The sequence below is a fragment of the Tetrapisispora phaffii genome, chromosome 4, assembly GCF_000236905.1.
Source record: "Tetrapisispora phaffii CBS 4417 chromosome 4, complete genome".
NCBI lineage: Eukaryota > Fungi > Ascomycota > Saccharomycetes > Saccharomycetales > Saccharomycetaceae > Tetrapisispora > Tetrapisispora phaffii.
In genome coordinates this window covers 521,481-539,636 of record NC_016523.1, presented here as the reverse complement: position 1 = coordinate 539,636, position 18,156 = coordinate 521,481, and the positions used below count along the sequence as shown (strand labels likewise).

At 30.9% G+C, this 18,156-nt stretch overlaps 8 protein-coding genes across 8 annotated transcripts; 3 read left to right on the top strand and 5 right to left on the bottom strand.

Annotated features, from left to right (window-relative positions):
* Window positions 1–235: 235 nt before the first annotated feature.
* Window positions 236–1,054, bottom strand: YML6 (mitochondrial 54S ribosomal protein uL4m; the record flags this gene model as incomplete). The annotated part of the gene is made up of 1 exon (XM_003685284.1): window positions 236–1,054. One exon carries the CDS (start codon window positions 1,052–1,054, stop codon window positions 236–238), a length of 819 nt encoding a protein of 272 aa, XP_003685332.1.
* A 963-nt stretch (window positions 1,055–2,017) lies between these two features.
* Window positions 2,018–3,060, top strand: TPHA0D02600 (40S ribosomal protein eS17; the record flags this gene model as incomplete). The annotated part of the gene is made up of 2 exons (XM_003685283.1): window positions 2,018–2,020; window positions 2,653–3,060. The coding sequence occupies 2 exons, from the start codon at window positions 2,018–2,020 to the stop codon at window positions 3,058–3,060; spliced, it is 411 nt and encodes a 136-aa protein (XP_003685331.1).
* Window positions 3,061–3,311: 251 nt separating this feature from the next.
* ECM11 (Ecm11p) lies at window positions 3,312–4,259 on the bottom strand (the record flags this gene model as incomplete). The annotated part of the gene is made up of 1 exon (XM_003685282.1): window positions 3,312–4,259. The coding sequence occupies one exon, from the start codon at window positions 4,257–4,259 to the stop codon at window positions 3,312–3,314; it is 948 nt and encodes a 315-aa protein (XP_003685330.1).
* Window positions 4,260–4,509: 250 nt separating this feature from the next.
* On the bottom strand, window positions 4,510–6,717 carry TPHA0D02580 (putative hydrolase; the record flags this gene model as incomplete). Its single annotated transcript, XM_003685281.1, has 1 exon — window positions 4,510–6,717. The coding sequence occupies one exon, from the start codon at window positions 6,715–6,717 to the stop codon at window positions 4,510–4,512; it is 2,208 nt and encodes a 735-aa protein (XP_003685329.1).
* A 1,637-nt stretch (window positions 6,718–8,354) lies between these two features.
* Window positions 8,355–12,818, top strand: SSN2 (Ssn2p; the record flags this gene model as incomplete). The annotated part of the gene is made up of 1 exon (XM_003685280.1): window positions 8,355–12,818. One exon carries the CDS (start codon window positions 8,355–8,357, stop codon window positions 12,816–12,818), a length of 4,464 nt encoding a protein of 1,487 aa, XP_003685328.1.
* Window positions 12,819–13,400: 582 nt separating this feature from the next.
* TPHA0D02560 (adenine phosphoribosyltransferase) lies at window positions 13,401–13,964 on the top strand (the record flags this gene model as incomplete). The annotated part of the gene is made up of 1 exon (XM_003685279.1): window positions 13,401–13,964. One exon carries the CDS (start codon window positions 13,401–13,403, stop codon window positions 13,962–13,964), a length of 564 nt encoding a protein of 187 aa, XP_003685327.1.
* A 216-nt stretch (window positions 13,965–14,180) lies between these two features.
* On the bottom strand, window positions 14,181–15,950 carry DOT1 (histone methyltransferase DOT1; the record flags this gene model as incomplete). The annotated part of the gene is made up of 1 exon (XM_003685278.1): window positions 14,181–15,950. The coding sequence occupies one exon, from the start codon at window positions 15,948–15,950 to the stop codon at window positions 14,181–14,183; it is 1,770 nt and encodes a 589-aa protein (XP_003685326.1).
* Window positions 15,951–16,619: 669 nt separating this feature from the next.
* On the bottom strand, window positions 16,620–17,624 carry UNG1 (uracil-DNA glycosylase; the record flags this gene model as incomplete). Its single annotated transcript, XM_003685277.1, has 1 exon — window positions 16,620–17,624. The coding sequence occupies one exon, from the start codon at window positions 17,622–17,624 to the stop codon at window positions 16,620–16,622; it is 1,005 nt and encodes a 334-aa protein (XP_003685325.1).
* Between the last annotated feature and the right edge of the window lie 532 nt (window positions 17,625–18,156).

Genomic DNA, 18,156 nt, shown 5'->3' with positions numbered 1-18,156 from the left:
CTAATTACATGATTACATGAAAAATATTTATGAATGTTCCAAATTAGTAACATATAGTTACGTCAGATTGTTGACATTTGTTATATTTATTTTATTTTAAAAATAAAAAAAACACTAGATTGAGTTATTGTTCTTTATACTGTTACGCTATTTACAGGTTTACAACTTCTTTTCCAACGCTTCATTTTTTTACTATTAAATCTTAGTTCCTCAGTTTTTGGCTGGTTGTTCCTGTTTAATTAGGAGAATGAGTAACGGATAAAAATTCCAATGCCTTGAGATCTATGAATATTTTTTTTGCCCTTAACAGATCATTTACGTCAATGAATTCTTTTTGGACAAGATCAATTTGATTTTTATATTTATCAGTGACAGCCATTAAATTTGGTCTTGGTGAATCTGTTATGAAAAGTAATTTTTTACCTCTCAACTTATATTCTTCTAGAAATCTTTCAAATATTATTTCAGAATCGTCGGTGTCTAAATTGGATTGTGTAACTTCTAATTCATTTAAATCCAAATCATTTGTACTTGCTAAAGTGTTTCCACCTCCAATTACAAATAAATTATTAGATCTGTACTGATGACTTAGTGCGTTAAGAATAGCTTGATTGTACAGTTTATTCGTTAGTTTTGTTGTATAATCATTGGGAGCAGATCTAGCTAATGCTCTTGCACCATTGTGTCTTGTCGGAGAATTAGCATCACCTACTCTCGCCCTACCTGTACCTTTTTGTGGGGCTAACTTTCTACGAGAATAACCATTTTCACTTCTTCCAGGAGGATTTGATGATCCCACTCTTTTATTATCATTCTCATACACAACTGCACTCCATAGTATATCTCTTCTTAAAGGAGCATTTAAAACTGATGAAGGAATTGGTGCAAAACTTATTGGTTCCAGCGAGGGAAAAGAACGTATAGTAGTCAAAACGTATTTCGCAGGCAACGCAGCATTTGGAAACAAAGTATTCTCAGAAATTGCATTGGAAGCAGCTTGAGTAGTCTGTCTACGACTTTGAACAGCAAATTTCCTAAAATTGGCCCTAATCATCTTTTTTTCAATTACAATGTTCTTTAATCTTCCTTGTTGGATTACTACAACAAAATAATTTAAACTGGATACAAATGATAATATTGTATAATAAACAAATAACCTGTACCAATTATACAATTCAATTATTTAAAATAATAAGAAATGGACTGTGGATAGAATTGAATCCAATATGTTATAATTGATAACTGATTATTCTGACTTTATTAATCAGTTTTAGTTAAGTTTATCTTCTAATCAGAAAAAAGCAAGATTGAAATTCCAGTTTACCCGGAAAGCAAAGTCAAGTGACTACAAATTTAACCACCCAGACACCTTCATATTTTTATTTTTAATTTTTAATTTTTTAGTTTTACATTTAATTTTCGGAAAAAACGCTTAGGAAAACAAAAACACCGATTCCAGAAATAAAAGTATATCTGGTAATGATATCATAAATTCACAGTGTAATCAATGTACAAATGAAGGTTCAATATGCTAATATATTGATATTTTCCTAATAACTTTCCCTCCATGCATACCAAACATCAAAAAGTTGTCGGTGGTTTCAATTTTATTTTTTTGAAACTTTGACAATTGAAATTGTTAATTATGGCAATAGAAACTATAGCTTATGACTGTATGATGTATGGGATGCTACAGTATGGTGAAATTACTTGTTAGCACCGTAAAAATTTGTGATTCTACTTGATGGTCTCTCTTTAAACACTAGTTATTATTACCATTATTATTATTCATAGTATTATAATATTGTCAGCTACTATTCACTGTCTCATTCTCACTGTCTCTTTCTTTGGCTCCAATGGTTAACCAATTGTTTTGATCGTTAGCGACATATTGTAGCTAGTGACCTCTATGGTATATCTGGAACCTTGTATTTAAGAACACTTTCTTGTAAACGTATTCAGTTATTGTAATTTACCAACATTAGTTAAAAGAGTCTTAGAGACAAATTATTCAAAAATGGTATGTAAAGAGATTACAATAACGTTACTTAAACTTTAAGCGAATTGGGATAAGATAAGATAAGAATTGATATTAGAACTAAAAATATGTATAATAAAACAATGGTATTATTGGAAGATAGTCTCATATTGATGGACAGTATTGTATAGTAGTGGAGAGAGATGACTGCGTAGTACGTTAAGAGAGAGAGACTATATTCAAGTTTTGAAAGTACAGAAGGGACAGTTTTATCATAGTATAATGATTTAAAGTAAATAGATATAACGAGAATGAGGATCATTTCATTGCTTTTATATATAGTAAATGGAAGGACTAGACATAATTGCAGTAGTTATAAAACATTGAATAACCACAAATAAAGTACCATTGTAAAAGTTAAAATAACATATTGTTCCATGAAACATATTAGAAAAAAGATTTGACAAGGAAATTCTACATGGCATTACTTATATCTGAAAAGTAGATCAAATATCAATTAAACTGACAAAAATTGAATTTTATCAGTATTATTTTCTAAGAACACCAACGCTTTAAATATATAAAGCCATATTAATCAATCAAAATACTAACAAAATTATTCTTTAAATTCTATTATTTCATTAATTAAATTTAAATTATTTCATTTTATGCAGGGTAGAGTTAGAACTAAGACCGTCAAAAGAGCTTCCAAGGCTTTAATTGAAAAGTACTATCCAAAGTTGACTTTGGATTTCCAAATCAACAAGAGATTATGTGATGAAATTGCTACCATCCAATCTAAAAGATTAAGAAATAAGATTGCTGGTTACACTACTCACTTAATGAAGAGAATTCAAAAGGGTCCAGTCAGAGGTATTTCTTTCAAGTTACAAGAAGAAGAAAGAGAAAGAAAGGATCAATATGTTCCAGAAGTCTCAGCTTTAGACTTATCTCACTCTAAGGGTGTCTTGAACGTCGACAACCAAACCGCTGATTTAGTTAAATCTTTAGGTTTAAAATTACCATTATCTGTCGTTTCTGTCTCTGCTAACAACACCAGACGTTTCAGAAGAAGAGCTTAAATTAACATTTAAATTTCAAAATTTAAAATTTATATGTAATTTCATAATCTCCTTTTTGTATACAGTTAAATAAAACCATAAACTACAAATAATTTATTATGTTCTCTTATTTTATTTCAATGTATCTATATATATATATTCTTGACTTGATAAGTTAATTTATTTTGAGAAAATTAGACACTAGATCAACATAGAATGTTTTAAGAACCAATAATAACACCATGAACAGCAAAGTAATAATACTATAATTATTATATAATATTTAGGATTTCATCACCTATTTCTTTTATTTTTTTGAGTTTATCATCTAATAATAACCCCTTTTCATTTAAAGCATTTGCACGTTGGTTGATTATATCTGTAATTAATTGAAACCGAATGCTAAATTCAATTCTTTTCTTTACAAGTTGACTAATTAATTCACGATATTCACTAATATTTTTCTGACCTTCTTCAACCCAAGTATCAAGGGTCATATTAGATACATCGAATACATAATCTTTGTCTTCTGTTTCGTTAATATTTTGAAATATATCTTTTAGTTCTGTGTATTCCAATTGTTCTGAATTAGCAATTTCATAAAGGAATGAAGTTGATGGTTTATATGGTCCTGGTGAAACACACTTGATTTCTTTTGGGTTCTTATTAATTATTTGTGTTGTATCATTTTTATCTTGTAAATTTTTTGATTCATATAAACCTTCCTTTTGTAGACACTGGGAAGAAAAATCATTGATATCCTTAATTGAGTTAACGCTGTTTTTTTTCCGTTGCTTACTGATCGTTTCGAAATCTTCTTTGGTTTTACCATCATTTGACATAGAGTTACATCTCTTGTTTTTGCTGATTTCCTTTGAAGTATCTAAATTCTGTCCTTCGTTGAACGATCTATTTTCTTGGTGTCTACTAGGAGGGGGGTGAGCAGAAACAATTTTTTGATTTGCTGGTGTTCTGGTGTATGTGTCTGTTTTTAATAGGTAATTCAAATATTTTTGTTTTTGATCACTGTTGGTGTCTCTTGCTTTAATCGACTTCTTGTTCGTTGAAACTTCATCCAAAGCTGGGCGACTCTCTTTAGCAGATGTGACATCGAATTTTTTTTGCTGTTCTTCGTTATTATAATGATTACCGGAGCTTTTCTCTTGTTTAACCACTATGTTGTTCAAATAAGTATCACTTTCCCTTTTAATTAATGCCATTGTGTTCAATGTGTTAGTATGGCTTACCTTGACAGTTTGATTAGTGTGAATAATTTTAAGTTTTTGTTCGTAATAGTTACTCTTTTATAGAAAGCGGGTACATCGGCGGCTAACTAATATTTAAAAAAAATTATATACTTATTGTATATAGTACCATTAAATATCTATAAACAAGATCATAATCAATGAATTTCTTATTAAGTTCTATTTCTGTAACAATTACGCATATTTAAAGAAAATTTAAATACAATTATTCTATTTTTGCATAAGTTTTACAGGCTTCAACACCGAAATGTTCATTGACCATATGCATAACAGCAACATTACCAAATAAATTGAGAAACCTTCTACGAACAACTATATTATTATGTGAATCTGGTTTTAGATTTACTAAAACTTTTCTCCATATCATTGTTTCTTGCCATGATCTAGCAATTCTTTCTTGCGCTCTATTTATTCTTTCATTAGGGTGTATGATCTTTTTTATAATCGATCTACCCTGGTAGTGACGTGGTGGCAACTCATCGGGACTATAAATCTTATCGTGAATAATTGCATCTGTTCTTTTAGAAGGGTCCCTTATGTATTCCTGTGATGGCTCTGCAGAGGTTAAAACAGATAAAGCAGCCAGCGCCGGGGAAGCTGTAGGTGGAGGTTTAAATTCTAGTTCAATTAAACCATCTTTTTTCTCACCTTTGACAATAGTTTGAGTTCTTTCATAAGACCTATATTTAGAACTATTAGTCAACCCTAATGGTGCTAGCCATTGAAGAGCTGCCTTTTTATCATGTGCTTGATCAGGAATTTCAGCCATATTTGACTTTGTTTCAGATATATTATTTTCTGCATTATTATTCTTATCGTCTTGTGTAGTATCTTGAGATATCTTTGCGATATCATGATGTGTTGTGTTATCTAAACTATCTTTTAATAATTTGACTCTATTTAAACCTTGCCAATCAAGATATAATAATGCTGCCGTTTTCAAAGGTACAATACCATCGTGAACAATATTGGCATATAACGTTCTATTAATAAACCTTTCAAAGATACTTCTCGCTGGAGGTTGTGGTAAAATTTCCAAAATGGATTTCAGTTTTTTTTTACTACTATTAGTAGTTGTACTGTAAGTTAATCCAATGCCGGTTTTGGAAGTCCATGGTGTATTTTTTAATGTCAAATCTCTACCTGTTATTCCTAATGCACCAAAATCTAGAGCAAGGGTGACATATTTTGGAAAATCTGCCGGCATTCCAATCATTGGACTTGCCATAGTAATAAAATTTACAGGTTTAATGCCCTTAACTGGATCAAAAAAATCTGGATAGATTACAGAAATATAATGAATTGCCATAGATTGTGTTAGACCTCCAAGAGAGTGACCTATGAACGAGATTTTATTTATATTATAACCCAGATCATTTAATTTTTTAACTTCTTTTACAATGTATTCACCGATTGTGACGCCAAGTTTATACACACCGTGTGACGATTTCCCCATATTTTCCATACAACCTCTTATTACAACATTGGGATTAAATTCTTCGTCCATATTGTAAGTCATTTCTTCTATTTTATCCTTAATATACAACATATCACAACCTATATTTGAGAAAATACCATGAGTTAACAGTACAAGATGTACTGGTTTCTTTTCATATTTTGGCATTAGATTCCATAATTCATCAGTGTCCCAACTTATTACACGAAACCCAGTTTCATTCTCTTTATGTGGATCAATTATATTGTCAGTTTTTAAGCTAGAATTAACTCTATCTTTCATTTTATAATACATTTTTGAAATACTACTTGTACTATTATTTTGATTTCTTTCCAAGTTTGCATTGGTATTAAAAGACATGGTTGTTTCTCTCCTTAGTTTTTCGGTAATAATTCTAATCTTCATTGAGATATCAAGTTTTAACAATGTTGTCACGGCAATTTGTGATAAGATATCTACTGTCCAACCATAATTCTCGTCTTCATCAACTTTAGAATTGGGATTCATCAATAGTATTCCTTTAAAAGTTTCATCTGGTTTTAAATCACCAGTATATTGTATATCTTCAACAACGTTATTCTGACCAGTATATGTATTAAATTTAATATTTTCATTATAATTGTGTGGTCTAATATCCGTATAGACAGCATAAGGACCCGCTATATATAATGGTCTTAGCATCGGGTTCTCTTTATTTTTAACTATAACCTCTAAATATGTATGTTCATCATTAATACCAAAATATGAAAATAGTTTCTTCTTATTAATATCGATTCTAAATCTCATCACATCACCAATACTAAATACATTCGAAACATTATAAATCATAATTTTCTCTGTAATAACGTCTTTCTTAGATATAGAAGCATTAGTTGATTTAGAGCTATCTAACACTAGTGATGATTTAACAGCAACTACCGAACTACTTTGTTCATTTTCAACTTCGATGTTACTCATTTCAATTTGTTTTATTGACCCAATTCTTTATCTTGATCCAGACGAACTCATAAAAATGTTATATACAAAGTAAAACCAATATCAAGTTATGTTTTAGATGTGCCTAAAATACAATTACAACTATAACTACAAATATCACCCACATATATTAACAATTTTAAAACATCTAATCAACTTTAGCAGATCAGAAATTAAAATCTGCATGATAAAGAATTTGTTCTACGGCTGAAAGTTCATAAACCTTTGCTCAAAACATATATTTATAAGTTACAAACACTGTAACTTGCCAAGAGTAACTATCTTTTTTCGATATATAAACCATTAGGACAAAAAATAAATCTACAGAATTCAATAATAGCAAATTTATTCATTTGTACGTTTGTTTCTTGTAAACTCTAACGAACAAATTTATAAAAGTATCGTCTAATTAATGATGGTAGTGATATGATATTATTATGGTTTGTTATCCTTCAATCGACAAACGAACATTAATGAAATAAAATTGTACGCGTTGAATATCTAAAAAATAAAAAAATAACACAAATTAAGGGATTCGGTGTTTGATTTAGTGAGAAAATCATGCAGGAGCTATGCCGGCTTTTCTACTTCGGGTTAAAGATCTTAATTACGGTAGAATGGTATAAAGGTCATCCAGTAATAAAATTCTGGAAAGTTAACTTTTCAACCCTTTATAATCATAGTTTTGTTGATGTGCACACCCAGACATCAGCGTTTGCTTACCACTCGGCCACTATCTCTATGTTAGGTTATGATATTTTCTTCCTATCGCGTGTCGTCATTGCAAGTTTAACAACAAGAAGAAGAATTTCCTTTATTTTATTTTTAATATCTACCTCGGCGGCTAAATTTAATGGGTGTATATATATAATTCGTTAAATTTTATTCAGTTCTCTTTATAAATCTGAATGAACAGCATATTACTTTACTTATTGTGTTAATTTTAAAGACTTATTTATTACTTAATTTGGTTTTGTGCGTTGCTTATACTTTCTCTTCACAGGAAATTGAGAGGTTGGAGTTTTTGTGAGTTAGAAGTAATATATTACCATTACTATATGTTTGTAACAAAACAAATAATGGGAATTGTCCTTTAATATGTATACCTTGGATGACAGTTGCTGTTGCAGCGATAGCTAGGAGAACGGAGGCTTCTTTTATTGCATAGAATCATTATTGCTGCGAAATAATAATATTTAATTATCACCCGGACTTACACCCATTTACAGCTTTAAACTAAATATTTTTTTATTGTAGGTCTATTTGAATTTACCCTTTCCGATTTCCGCGATGCAATAATAAATTATTAAAGTCTTCCCGCTGTAGTAATAATTCCTAGAATTCCTTTGTCATGAGATTGCAGATCAAAAGAATCCATTAATTCTTCTTTATCAATTGAAAAAAAATTGAATAACTACGCATCGTAGTAGCTTCGATTAAAAAACGACATATATTTTGTTATACAGCTCACCATTACGAACTTTGATTTTAATTATTTTTAAACCTTAAAAATTTCAATTATAAGATAAAATACAAGAACGGATATTGTCCATTATACTGTTCTAGAATATAACCGAAACCAACTCTATTACACAGATTAAACAGTTAATATATGCATAATGTCTACGGAAGAAGTGTCCTATAGACTTGAAGATGTACTGACAAATTTCTATAAAATAGAAAAGATCGAAAAAATAAATTATGCTCAATATACTTGTAAAAATAGAGATGATCAATGGGCATTGAAAACAGAAATGATATTGAGGAAAAATGATCCAAAATGCTTAATTGCTTCATTATCTAGAGAATTATGGTGTTTCAGTATGAACGATGATCCCTTGCCAATAATTCATAGTACAGCTTCTGACACCTTAAATAATACCAAACAAAAAAATAATAGTGGTAATTCAAATGATACTGATAATTTAACACTTGATTTGACAAATACCAAAGTTCCATCAACTACTGATGATACCATAGTCCATCCGGATAAATCTGATGTGTTCGATGCCAATTATTCAAAACCAAATTTACCACCTTCATATGCTATTTTCCTAAAGGCACTTAGGAGGATGATCTATTTGAATTTAACTTCAAAGTCCAACAGAAATTTACTACCTATAGGTAACGGCTGCATAATATCATATTTTGACTATAATAAAGAAAACAAATATATGCCCAAATCTTTAATCAACATTGACGATGAAAACTTACGTTCAAAAACATATTTACATAATAAATCGGATAGAACTGTCAAAACTTATATTCTACAAATCGAACCACATCTGTTTGAAAATGGTGACTTAACTTTATCTCTATCTTTGAAGCATTCTGATTTATTACCCCTGAATATTGGTTCAATTCCGCCTGCTAATGATCAAAATGGTTTTATACATAAATCATTTGTAAAAGAAAATGCCATATACATATTGCCATCAGGTACACGAGCATATCTCCCCTCATTGCAATTAAAAGATTGTTTAACAACACAGCCTGAAAATAGCGAGGTGTTATTGAAGACACTCGCTATATCTCATGGTGTAGACCTATTAGAAAGAAAGAAAGAAATCGAGTGGATTAAAATCATTCCAAATCTAACAAACTTTAATGGCCAACTTCCCACGATAGCATCCTTTAATAAACCGTCAGATGACACAAGAACAATATCATGGCCATTAGATTTGATTTACATACAACCTGCATCTAATAACAAATCTGCATCTCCACTTCATGAAACATACTCCAATTCCCAATCTGCAAAGCTAGAGGGAAACAAAACCAAATCCCAGCAATGTAATAATACTTCAAGTGGTTCCAATAATAACAGTAGTAATATATTCCCATCTGATTTAGATGATGCATTCAATATTATAGACAATTATATACAACTAAGACAATCGTCGGCATACAGGACACCGGGAATATTTGGGGCACTATCTACTAATAATCCTTCAAGTTCAGGAGGAGCCTATACAGATCAATTTCAAATTTTTAATAGAAGTACTGCCTCAAATAGTAACTCTGTTTCTATAGCAACCGCGAATGCACATTCAACCTCTGAGATGAATCCAAGAAGTGCACAGCCATTTTCAACTACAAATAGCTATAGCAATATAGATATGAAATTTACTCCTACCCTGGATCAGACTTTGGTAAATAAAACCGCACCTGTTACTTCACAACCAGGAAAGATAATTAGAAGTCTAAGTGAAAACCCTATAGCTGCAAAATCAACATCTTCTATTGACATGTTGACTAATGAAGGGACTGATAATAAAATTCGTGATGTAATTGAGCAGCCGCCGTTCTCTTCTAAAGAATCGTCAAATTTTGAATCAGTGTCTATTGATTCGGTAGAAGATAAAGAATTGTTTGGAGAAGATTACGAAGATTTTGAGAATGAAGAAAATAATAATAGTTTTAATGAAACACGCACCGTTTCTGACAAACCCAATAAAACGAGAAATGCTTCTGATGAAATTACCGAAGATATGTTTGAAATGTCAGATGATGAAGAGGGAGAAAATACCAATTCTAGGAACCGTATGTTTACCAATTCATTAGAATCAGACAATAAAAGGTTTTTTAAAGAGAATATCGAGAAAATACAAAGAGATCCAACAAAGCGGTCTACCTTAAAGAGACAGTATTTAGATATTCCGTTAGAAGAAATAACCTTGTCAAACAGTCCATTATATATGGATCCTGGTGCACCACTACCAGTCGAAACGCCAAGAGAAAGGAGAAAAAGTGTTTTTGCCCCACTTAATTTCAATCCAATTATTGAAAGTAACGTTGATAATAAATACAAAAGTGGAGGTAAGTTTTCTTTTGAGCCTTCTCAGAGTGAGGAAGCTTTAAATTTTGATATTTCAAAAAATTCAATATCAGAATCAGGGGATGATAGTGACGGTAGCGATGATCTGGAAGATCTTGAATATAAAGGAGAGGATAAAAATGAATTTAATACAATAGACTTAAACTTCCCAATTACAAATGGAACTATGCATGATTTACAAGGTCAATTATCCTCAGGTTTAGTGAAGAATGATCAAATAAGCTCTACTTTCCCAAATACCAATGAAGACACAAAATATGCAATTAACTCTATATGGAGAAGCCCACCATCCGACGGTTTAAATGTCAATTCACCGGTCAGAATGAATGAACCCCAGGCATCATATATCTATCCCGAATCAAAGATGGCTATTGATATTTTTCCAAAATTTAGTTTACAACAAAATAGAACGAAAGATAGAAAACCATTGGATAAAAATAGCAATGATGAAGTATTCCCTGAATCTTTAAAAAATACTTCACCAAGCAGAGTCATAAATGAATCTAAGAACTCAAATTATGAATTTGCCACTTCTTCAATTGCTAGTTTGCCGTTTTTGTTTAGACATATGCCTATTTCATCTATTCCGGAGGAATATACTACTTCCAACCCAATTGTAAAACTTAACAGTCCCAAGCAGGACATTTTGAATTTAATAGCCGAACAAATTATATTTGACTGGGATAAGTTAGATAATCTCCACTACCCTGATAAATCTTATATCGGTGTTACTTCATGTTCTGATGGCTTAATCAAATCAACAGTTAGTGACTTATTTACAAGTTTTGAGAGAGTAAATGGAAATATTTTGATAGAAAAAATGTACAAAACTCAAAGCCCATCAATCTATCTAAAGAGGCGAAACGAAATTATAAAAATTAGAGCTGACTGCCAACCATTCAGTAAATACCTAAATTTAAAACCTGTTAATGCTATAAAAAATTTCAAATTATTACTGTTAACTACATCGAATAAATTGGATTGTCCGGCATTTGTTTCTTCATTGTGTCAGACTTATATAAGTCATGAATTTGGATTTTGTGAAAGATTAAAATTAAATAATGAAGATACAGAAGGTATGGTATACCTAGATGATTATCAAGATAGTAGATTATTACTATTAGCAACTCAGCTCGTTGCTTATTGTCTAACAACTCAAAATTCATCAAGGGCTATTCCGATATTATTAATATTTCCTTTGAAGTCAAACAGTTTATCCGATTTAGTACTAATGACATCCAAATTTCAAATCATATATGATGAAGTTAAAGCTAAAATTCCTAATGCTGAGCTATATTTTAAGACTGTTTTAATGGATTTCATTAAGGATCCTTTGACATTGATCGATGATTATCACGATTTATCTGTTTCAATATATAATAATTTACCAAAAAAGTCTGTGAAATTTACCAGCATAGTACCCAAACACCCTGATAAGATAAAGTTTCGCACATCCCAATCAAATAATATCCCTTCTGCGATACACTATGATACATATATTCATTTGGCATATTCTAGAAGTATAGACAAAGAATGGATATTTGCAGCCTTTTCTGACAGTTTTGGTAAAGATACATCTACCAGGGTATGGTATGTTGGTCGCTCTAAGACGAAGTTTGATCAAGCTTGTACTGAAATTTGGGCAAATGCTTTAAAACTTGCATCTACCAAATATGGAAAAATATGTTTAATTCTAACAAGATTGAACAGTATTTTACCTGATGATGAATTGATGAATTGGAGAAGGTTATCAGGTAGGAATATTCATTTAGCTGTTGTCTGTGTAAACGATACTTCCAAGATATCATTCGTCGATGAGGATCAATTGTATCCAACTTTTAAACCATCTTTCAAGGATGATTCATTTTCTACACCAATAAATCCACATAAATTGGGAGACTATGAGTTAAGAGATATAAGTCAAGAGTTATACAGTATTATCTTTGAATACCCGTTCCCGCTATCAAACTCACAACACAGATGTGCTATTAAGAGTGGTGCACTAGTAAAATTCAACCAACGAAGGGGGTCCTTATTGCCCAAGTTCGAAATCAATTTATTGAATTGCCCCCATTCTGATAGCACACAATTGTTACAAACCATATTATCAGACTTTACAAATCTTGCAGCATTAAATCCATGGTTTGGGATTTCTAAAGGAGAATATTCCCATATACCTTGGCATGTATTGGCAGTCAAGAAGATGATGAAAATGATGGTCCATATAAATGTAGAAACTGAATAAGCATATAACCAAAGATTATAAACATTATTATATGTCATCGTCAATTCAAAACTTCATTTGTAATGGGTATAGAAAACCGACCTTAATCTCATATTTTAATAATCAAATGCAAGTGTCATAATGTCACGTGAGACTCATTTAGAAATTTTAACTAAAGATATTTTTGCTCTACTCTTCCGACAATATGTAATTCATCAAATCATTTCAACATATGCACGCTCACATTCTAATTTGCTTTACATATTATTACATTGTTGACCGAAACCAATAAATATTAACATATTCGTTCTGATCTGAAAAAGAAACGAAGAGGAAAAATAAAATTTTTTTTTTTTCATAGCAATTGTGCTCATCTCATGAATAATGCATAATAATAATTGCAATAACTGTGCTCAATATTTTTATAAAATCTTCAATGGTTAAAATATTTACAAAATGAAATAATTTTAAATTGAAGTTAGTTTTTAAAACTTATTGGTTTGAGTCCAATACTTTTTTCCTTATTGAAAAAAATTTAACTTAACTTTCAAGACTCATTCGTTATTTCAAAAAACCTAGCACAATATAATATCAATATACATAATGCCATTACAAGCTTATGCTAACGATTTAAAGGCAACTTTAAGACAATACCCAAATTTCCCAAGTGAAGGTATCTTATTTGAAGATTTCTTACCTATCTTCAGAGACCCAGTCACTTTCCAAAAATTAGTAGATGCTTTTAAGTTACATTTACAAGAAGCCTTCCCAAACACTAAGGTTAACTACATCGTTGGTTTAGAATCCAGAGGTTTTTTATTTGGCCCAACTTTAGCCTTAGCCTTAGGTGTTGGTTTTGTTCCAGTTAGAAAGGCTGGTAAGTTACCAGGTGAGTGTGTTCAAGCTACCTATCAAAAGGAATATGGTTCTGATGTCTTCGAAATGCAAAAGGATGCTATTCCTCAAGGTAGTAATGTCATCATCGTCGATGATATTATTGCTACTGGTGGTTCCGCAAAGGCTGCCGGTGAATTAATCGAAAAGATTGGTTCAAAGGTTTTAGAATATAACTTTGTTATGGAATTAGATTTCTTAAAGGGTAGAGATCAATTGAATGCTCCAGTTTTCACTTTGCTAAGTGGCCAAGAAGATAAACTACAAAACTAAATAGAGATAAACAGCATATAATATTCGAGATACTTAATAAAATTGTTACGTTTGAACTTATGTTGCATTAAAAATGTATGTATATTGATTTTTATAGAAAATATAGTTGTTATGTATTACTAAAAAAACAATGAAATATCACAATGCTTAACGTTGCTAAATATATTAGATAAACATGTGCAAAAAGTCATTCCTGAAAATAAAAGCATTGGACTTTTATCTAGTATATTTGATAACTTTATGAGTTTTTCTGTGTCCAGCGTTTAAAGTAAAAAGAGATTCATCTAATTCTGTCATTACTTCTGATATGTAATATTCACCTCCACTATGTGTCCATGAAACACTATTTTCCTTTAAGTTATGCTTTGTAATTTTCATTCTATTCAATATATTTTCCGTATCATTAAAATCAATTGTATACGAAACAGGTCTTAAACTTTTTAAAGAAATTAATTTACAACCGGGTTTACAACTTTGAAGAATCTTTGTAACTGCATTATTAATCTTTGCATCGAATAAAAAATTATTTATCAATAGAACGTCACACTCCTTTATAAGTTTTGAAACTTCATCGTTATCGATAAAACTTTTTCTGAGAGAATATTTGATAGGACTTAGTTTGATACCAAAAAGTTTACATCGTTTCGTCAATTCTGAATACTGAGCTTCAGTTAAGTCACTAGCATTTTCCATTATTTCACAACCAAAGCTCAATTTACAACCGTATTCCAATGCTGCTTGAACGACACAATTACCTACACCAGATCCAAGATCCATAAATATTTTATCAGAACTTAAAGAGCAGTTGGAATAAATTTCTGATAGAAAACTAGGAAGCAATTCACCATAAACATAGCTACTAAATGCAGCATATTTCTTTAAAGTTTTAGCTTTAGGATGAATACTTCTCGTATAAACAACATGTAGAAGATCTTGAATAAAATATTTTGGAAGTTCCTTTGTACATTCGAGTTTTTTAATTATTTCATCTCTAGGAATAGTTAGGATAAAGGTATTATACTTATTGATAGCATCGGTAAACTTTTCAACATCCTTTATATCGAATGCGTGATTCATAGGTTTAATGATTTCTCTCGATATTTCATTGTAATATGCATCTGGGATGTAAACTTTGGCAAAATATTCAATCAATTTACCTAGTTCCACCATAGGATTGTAAATGGTATCAAAATGTTTATTCAAAAAATCAACGTGAAATTCTTCAGAGTAATTGGTGAATAGTGGGTATCGTAGTTTAACAATTTTGTAAACTTGTGAACCCTCAGAATTCATTTGAGATGCAGTTGGAGAATAATATTTATTTGTTAAAGATGTTGATGGATTAGGTAGCTCATTCAATTCTGTATTACTTTTCAAATAATCGATATCAAAGAAATCATACTTCAGAGGAAACGGTTCTAAAGATAAGTCAATGAAATCTGTTGGTTCTTTTTGATTAGTTTCTTGTTGATTGATTTGAGTTTCTTTTATTCTTTCATTTTGTAAAGTATTTTCATTGAGTTTATTATCCTTTTCAAGCTTAGTAATAGTCTTCTTATTTTTGCTTCCCTTCTTTCTTCCTCTATATGATATCTGAACTTCTCCATTACTCTTTATTGTTTTTCCTTCTAATTTGGCCTTGACCTTTTTTATCTTTTTAGGTTTTACAGGTTTCTCCACTTTCAATTTTTTCCTTTGGGTTTTAATCTGAATTTTTTTCTTTGGTCTTGGAGCTTCATATTCTACATCTTCTATAATTTTAGGCTTATTCCTTGTTCTTAGGAAAGACTCTGGTAAAGTATATTCAGTATGAGAAGAGTATTTGTACGCATCGTTTAGCAAAGATTGGACTGAGCTTAATTTCTTGATGCCCTTTTTATTAATTCTCTCCTCTGTTTTATCAACCACAACTTCTTCTGGTGTCATATCCTTGGACACACTTGAAAATATAGAATCTGTATCTATATCAGAAGTCAATTCATTCATCAAACCTCTTAAAATTCAGTTTCAATTTCACACTAAAATACAAAGCTTCTGTTGAACTATTCTGTTTCCCAATATAGTCCAATAGTAAATTTAAATACTATTCAAAATTTTAACAATTTTATGTTGAAATGCTAATATAAAAACAGAACAAAACGACGACTAGCAAACGTTTCTAACTCGTAATATATATTGATAACTAGTACAACAAAGTGTTTACTACTCCTTTTCAATAGTGCCGTAGTGACTTAGTCGATTGTTCAAACTAATTATTATTTAAATATTTAAGTATTTAATATCTTATTACTCATTTTAAATCTTTCGTGTTTATTAAATTAGCAAATGGGAATTAACGCGAATATGGTTTTGGCTAGAGATAATGTATTAGAAAGAAGGGAAATGTAGCCTAAAAGTGTTAAAAACTCAATTCAAATCATTGAATTATGTAGTTGATTTAATCATATATATCATACATGACTGACTATATAGATTAAATATCTCGCTTACCATGCAGCTGGCTGGCGAACGCACCTAGAAGGACAAATGGTTTTTTTTGCCAAGATTCTTTTAAAATATGTCACAGTGCGTATGTCTCAAGCTATATTTATTGAGTAGAATATCCCTTCGTAACTATACACTCCTTTCCAGGTTCTTGATGAAATGTGCTGATAATTAATGCATGTTACAATACTTCTTGATGCCTGCCAATTTTGAACCAGGCACGACACTCCAATCTATCATATCTGTCTTTTGTTCAGTGTACAACCAGTCATTAATCTGTTTAAAATGCTGTGTCCCAAAAAAGCCCCTGCTTGCACTCAAAGGAGATGGATGGACTGATTTTAACAACTTAAAATTGTCTGGTAGATTACTTTTATTAATCTTACGTGATTCAGTTAGAATTGTTTCAACTAATCTAATCGCGTTGTTTCCCCACAATAAAAACGCTATTGGTTCTTTAGACTCGATCCTATCATTAATTAGAGTTTGGACTACCTCTTTGGTAAAATCTGACCAACCTGCTTTTGAATGAGAATTAGCATTGTGTGCTTTTACCGTTAACGCTGTATTCAATAATAATACACCTTGTTTGGCCCATGGTGTCAAGTCACCTACGTTATTATCGATCTCATAGTCAGGATACTCATTTTTCAACTCTTTGTAAATGTTCTTCAGTGAAGGAGGGGCAGGAGTTGGACTTTTCACACTAAATGCTAAACCATGTGCCTGGTTGTAATTATGATAAGGGTCTTGGCCGATGATAACAACCTTCACCTGCCTAAATGGGGTTAGCCTGCTCCACGAATATATATCATCTGCAGGTGGAAACACAGTACTCTTGGATTGTTCACCATCAATGAACTTCTTAAGTTGGATGAAGTATGGCTTTTTGAATTCATGAGAGAGTCTTTCAAACCAACTATCTTCAATTGTATCGATTTCTAATTGTAATAAATTCAAAAGCATACTGCTGCATGAGCCCTTAAATGATTTTTTGTCCATACCCTTGTTTACTATTTTTGACCCCACCCCAACTGTAACAGCACTTTCATTCCTTATCTTACTTATAGCGATAGTTTCCTCCTTAGACACAGTAACTTTGGCCCTTTTAACAGGAGTATTTTTAAAAAACGATTCTATGGTCGATTGACCTCTCTTCTTCTCAGGTACAGTCATTCTTTTTTATCTCAAATATCCCAAACTGATAATAATTTTCAATTAGCGTTCCTCCAGTTCGATAAATTTCAACCAATATTTACAAGTTTAACTCACTTGACGTGTAACTAGTACAGTGAAAGTTAAATAATTCAAGCTACATAACACCAAATACGACTGCTAATTAAACCCACTAAAGTATTTGCTTCCTGTAATATGCGTTTCATCATTGCAAATATTAAATAGAACTATGTCACTTTCCCCATTTCATTGAGGCTAAGTTTTTGATAAAATCGATTTCGAACTGCTTAGTAAACATCACTAAATCGAAAAAGTTAAATTTAAATTTCTAAAATATATAAGGGATTTAAAGTTGGTTTGTTATATTATTTGCATACAATTAGTTCTTTTAGTATTCTAAAGGCCTGTTAGTTTTGTTGGAAATATTTCTGTTTACCATCAATTCGAAGTACATTTGTCAAATCTTTAAACCAAACAACTTGACTAGAGAAACGGTAAACGAGCTGATTGGAAGTATATCTACTATTTTTTA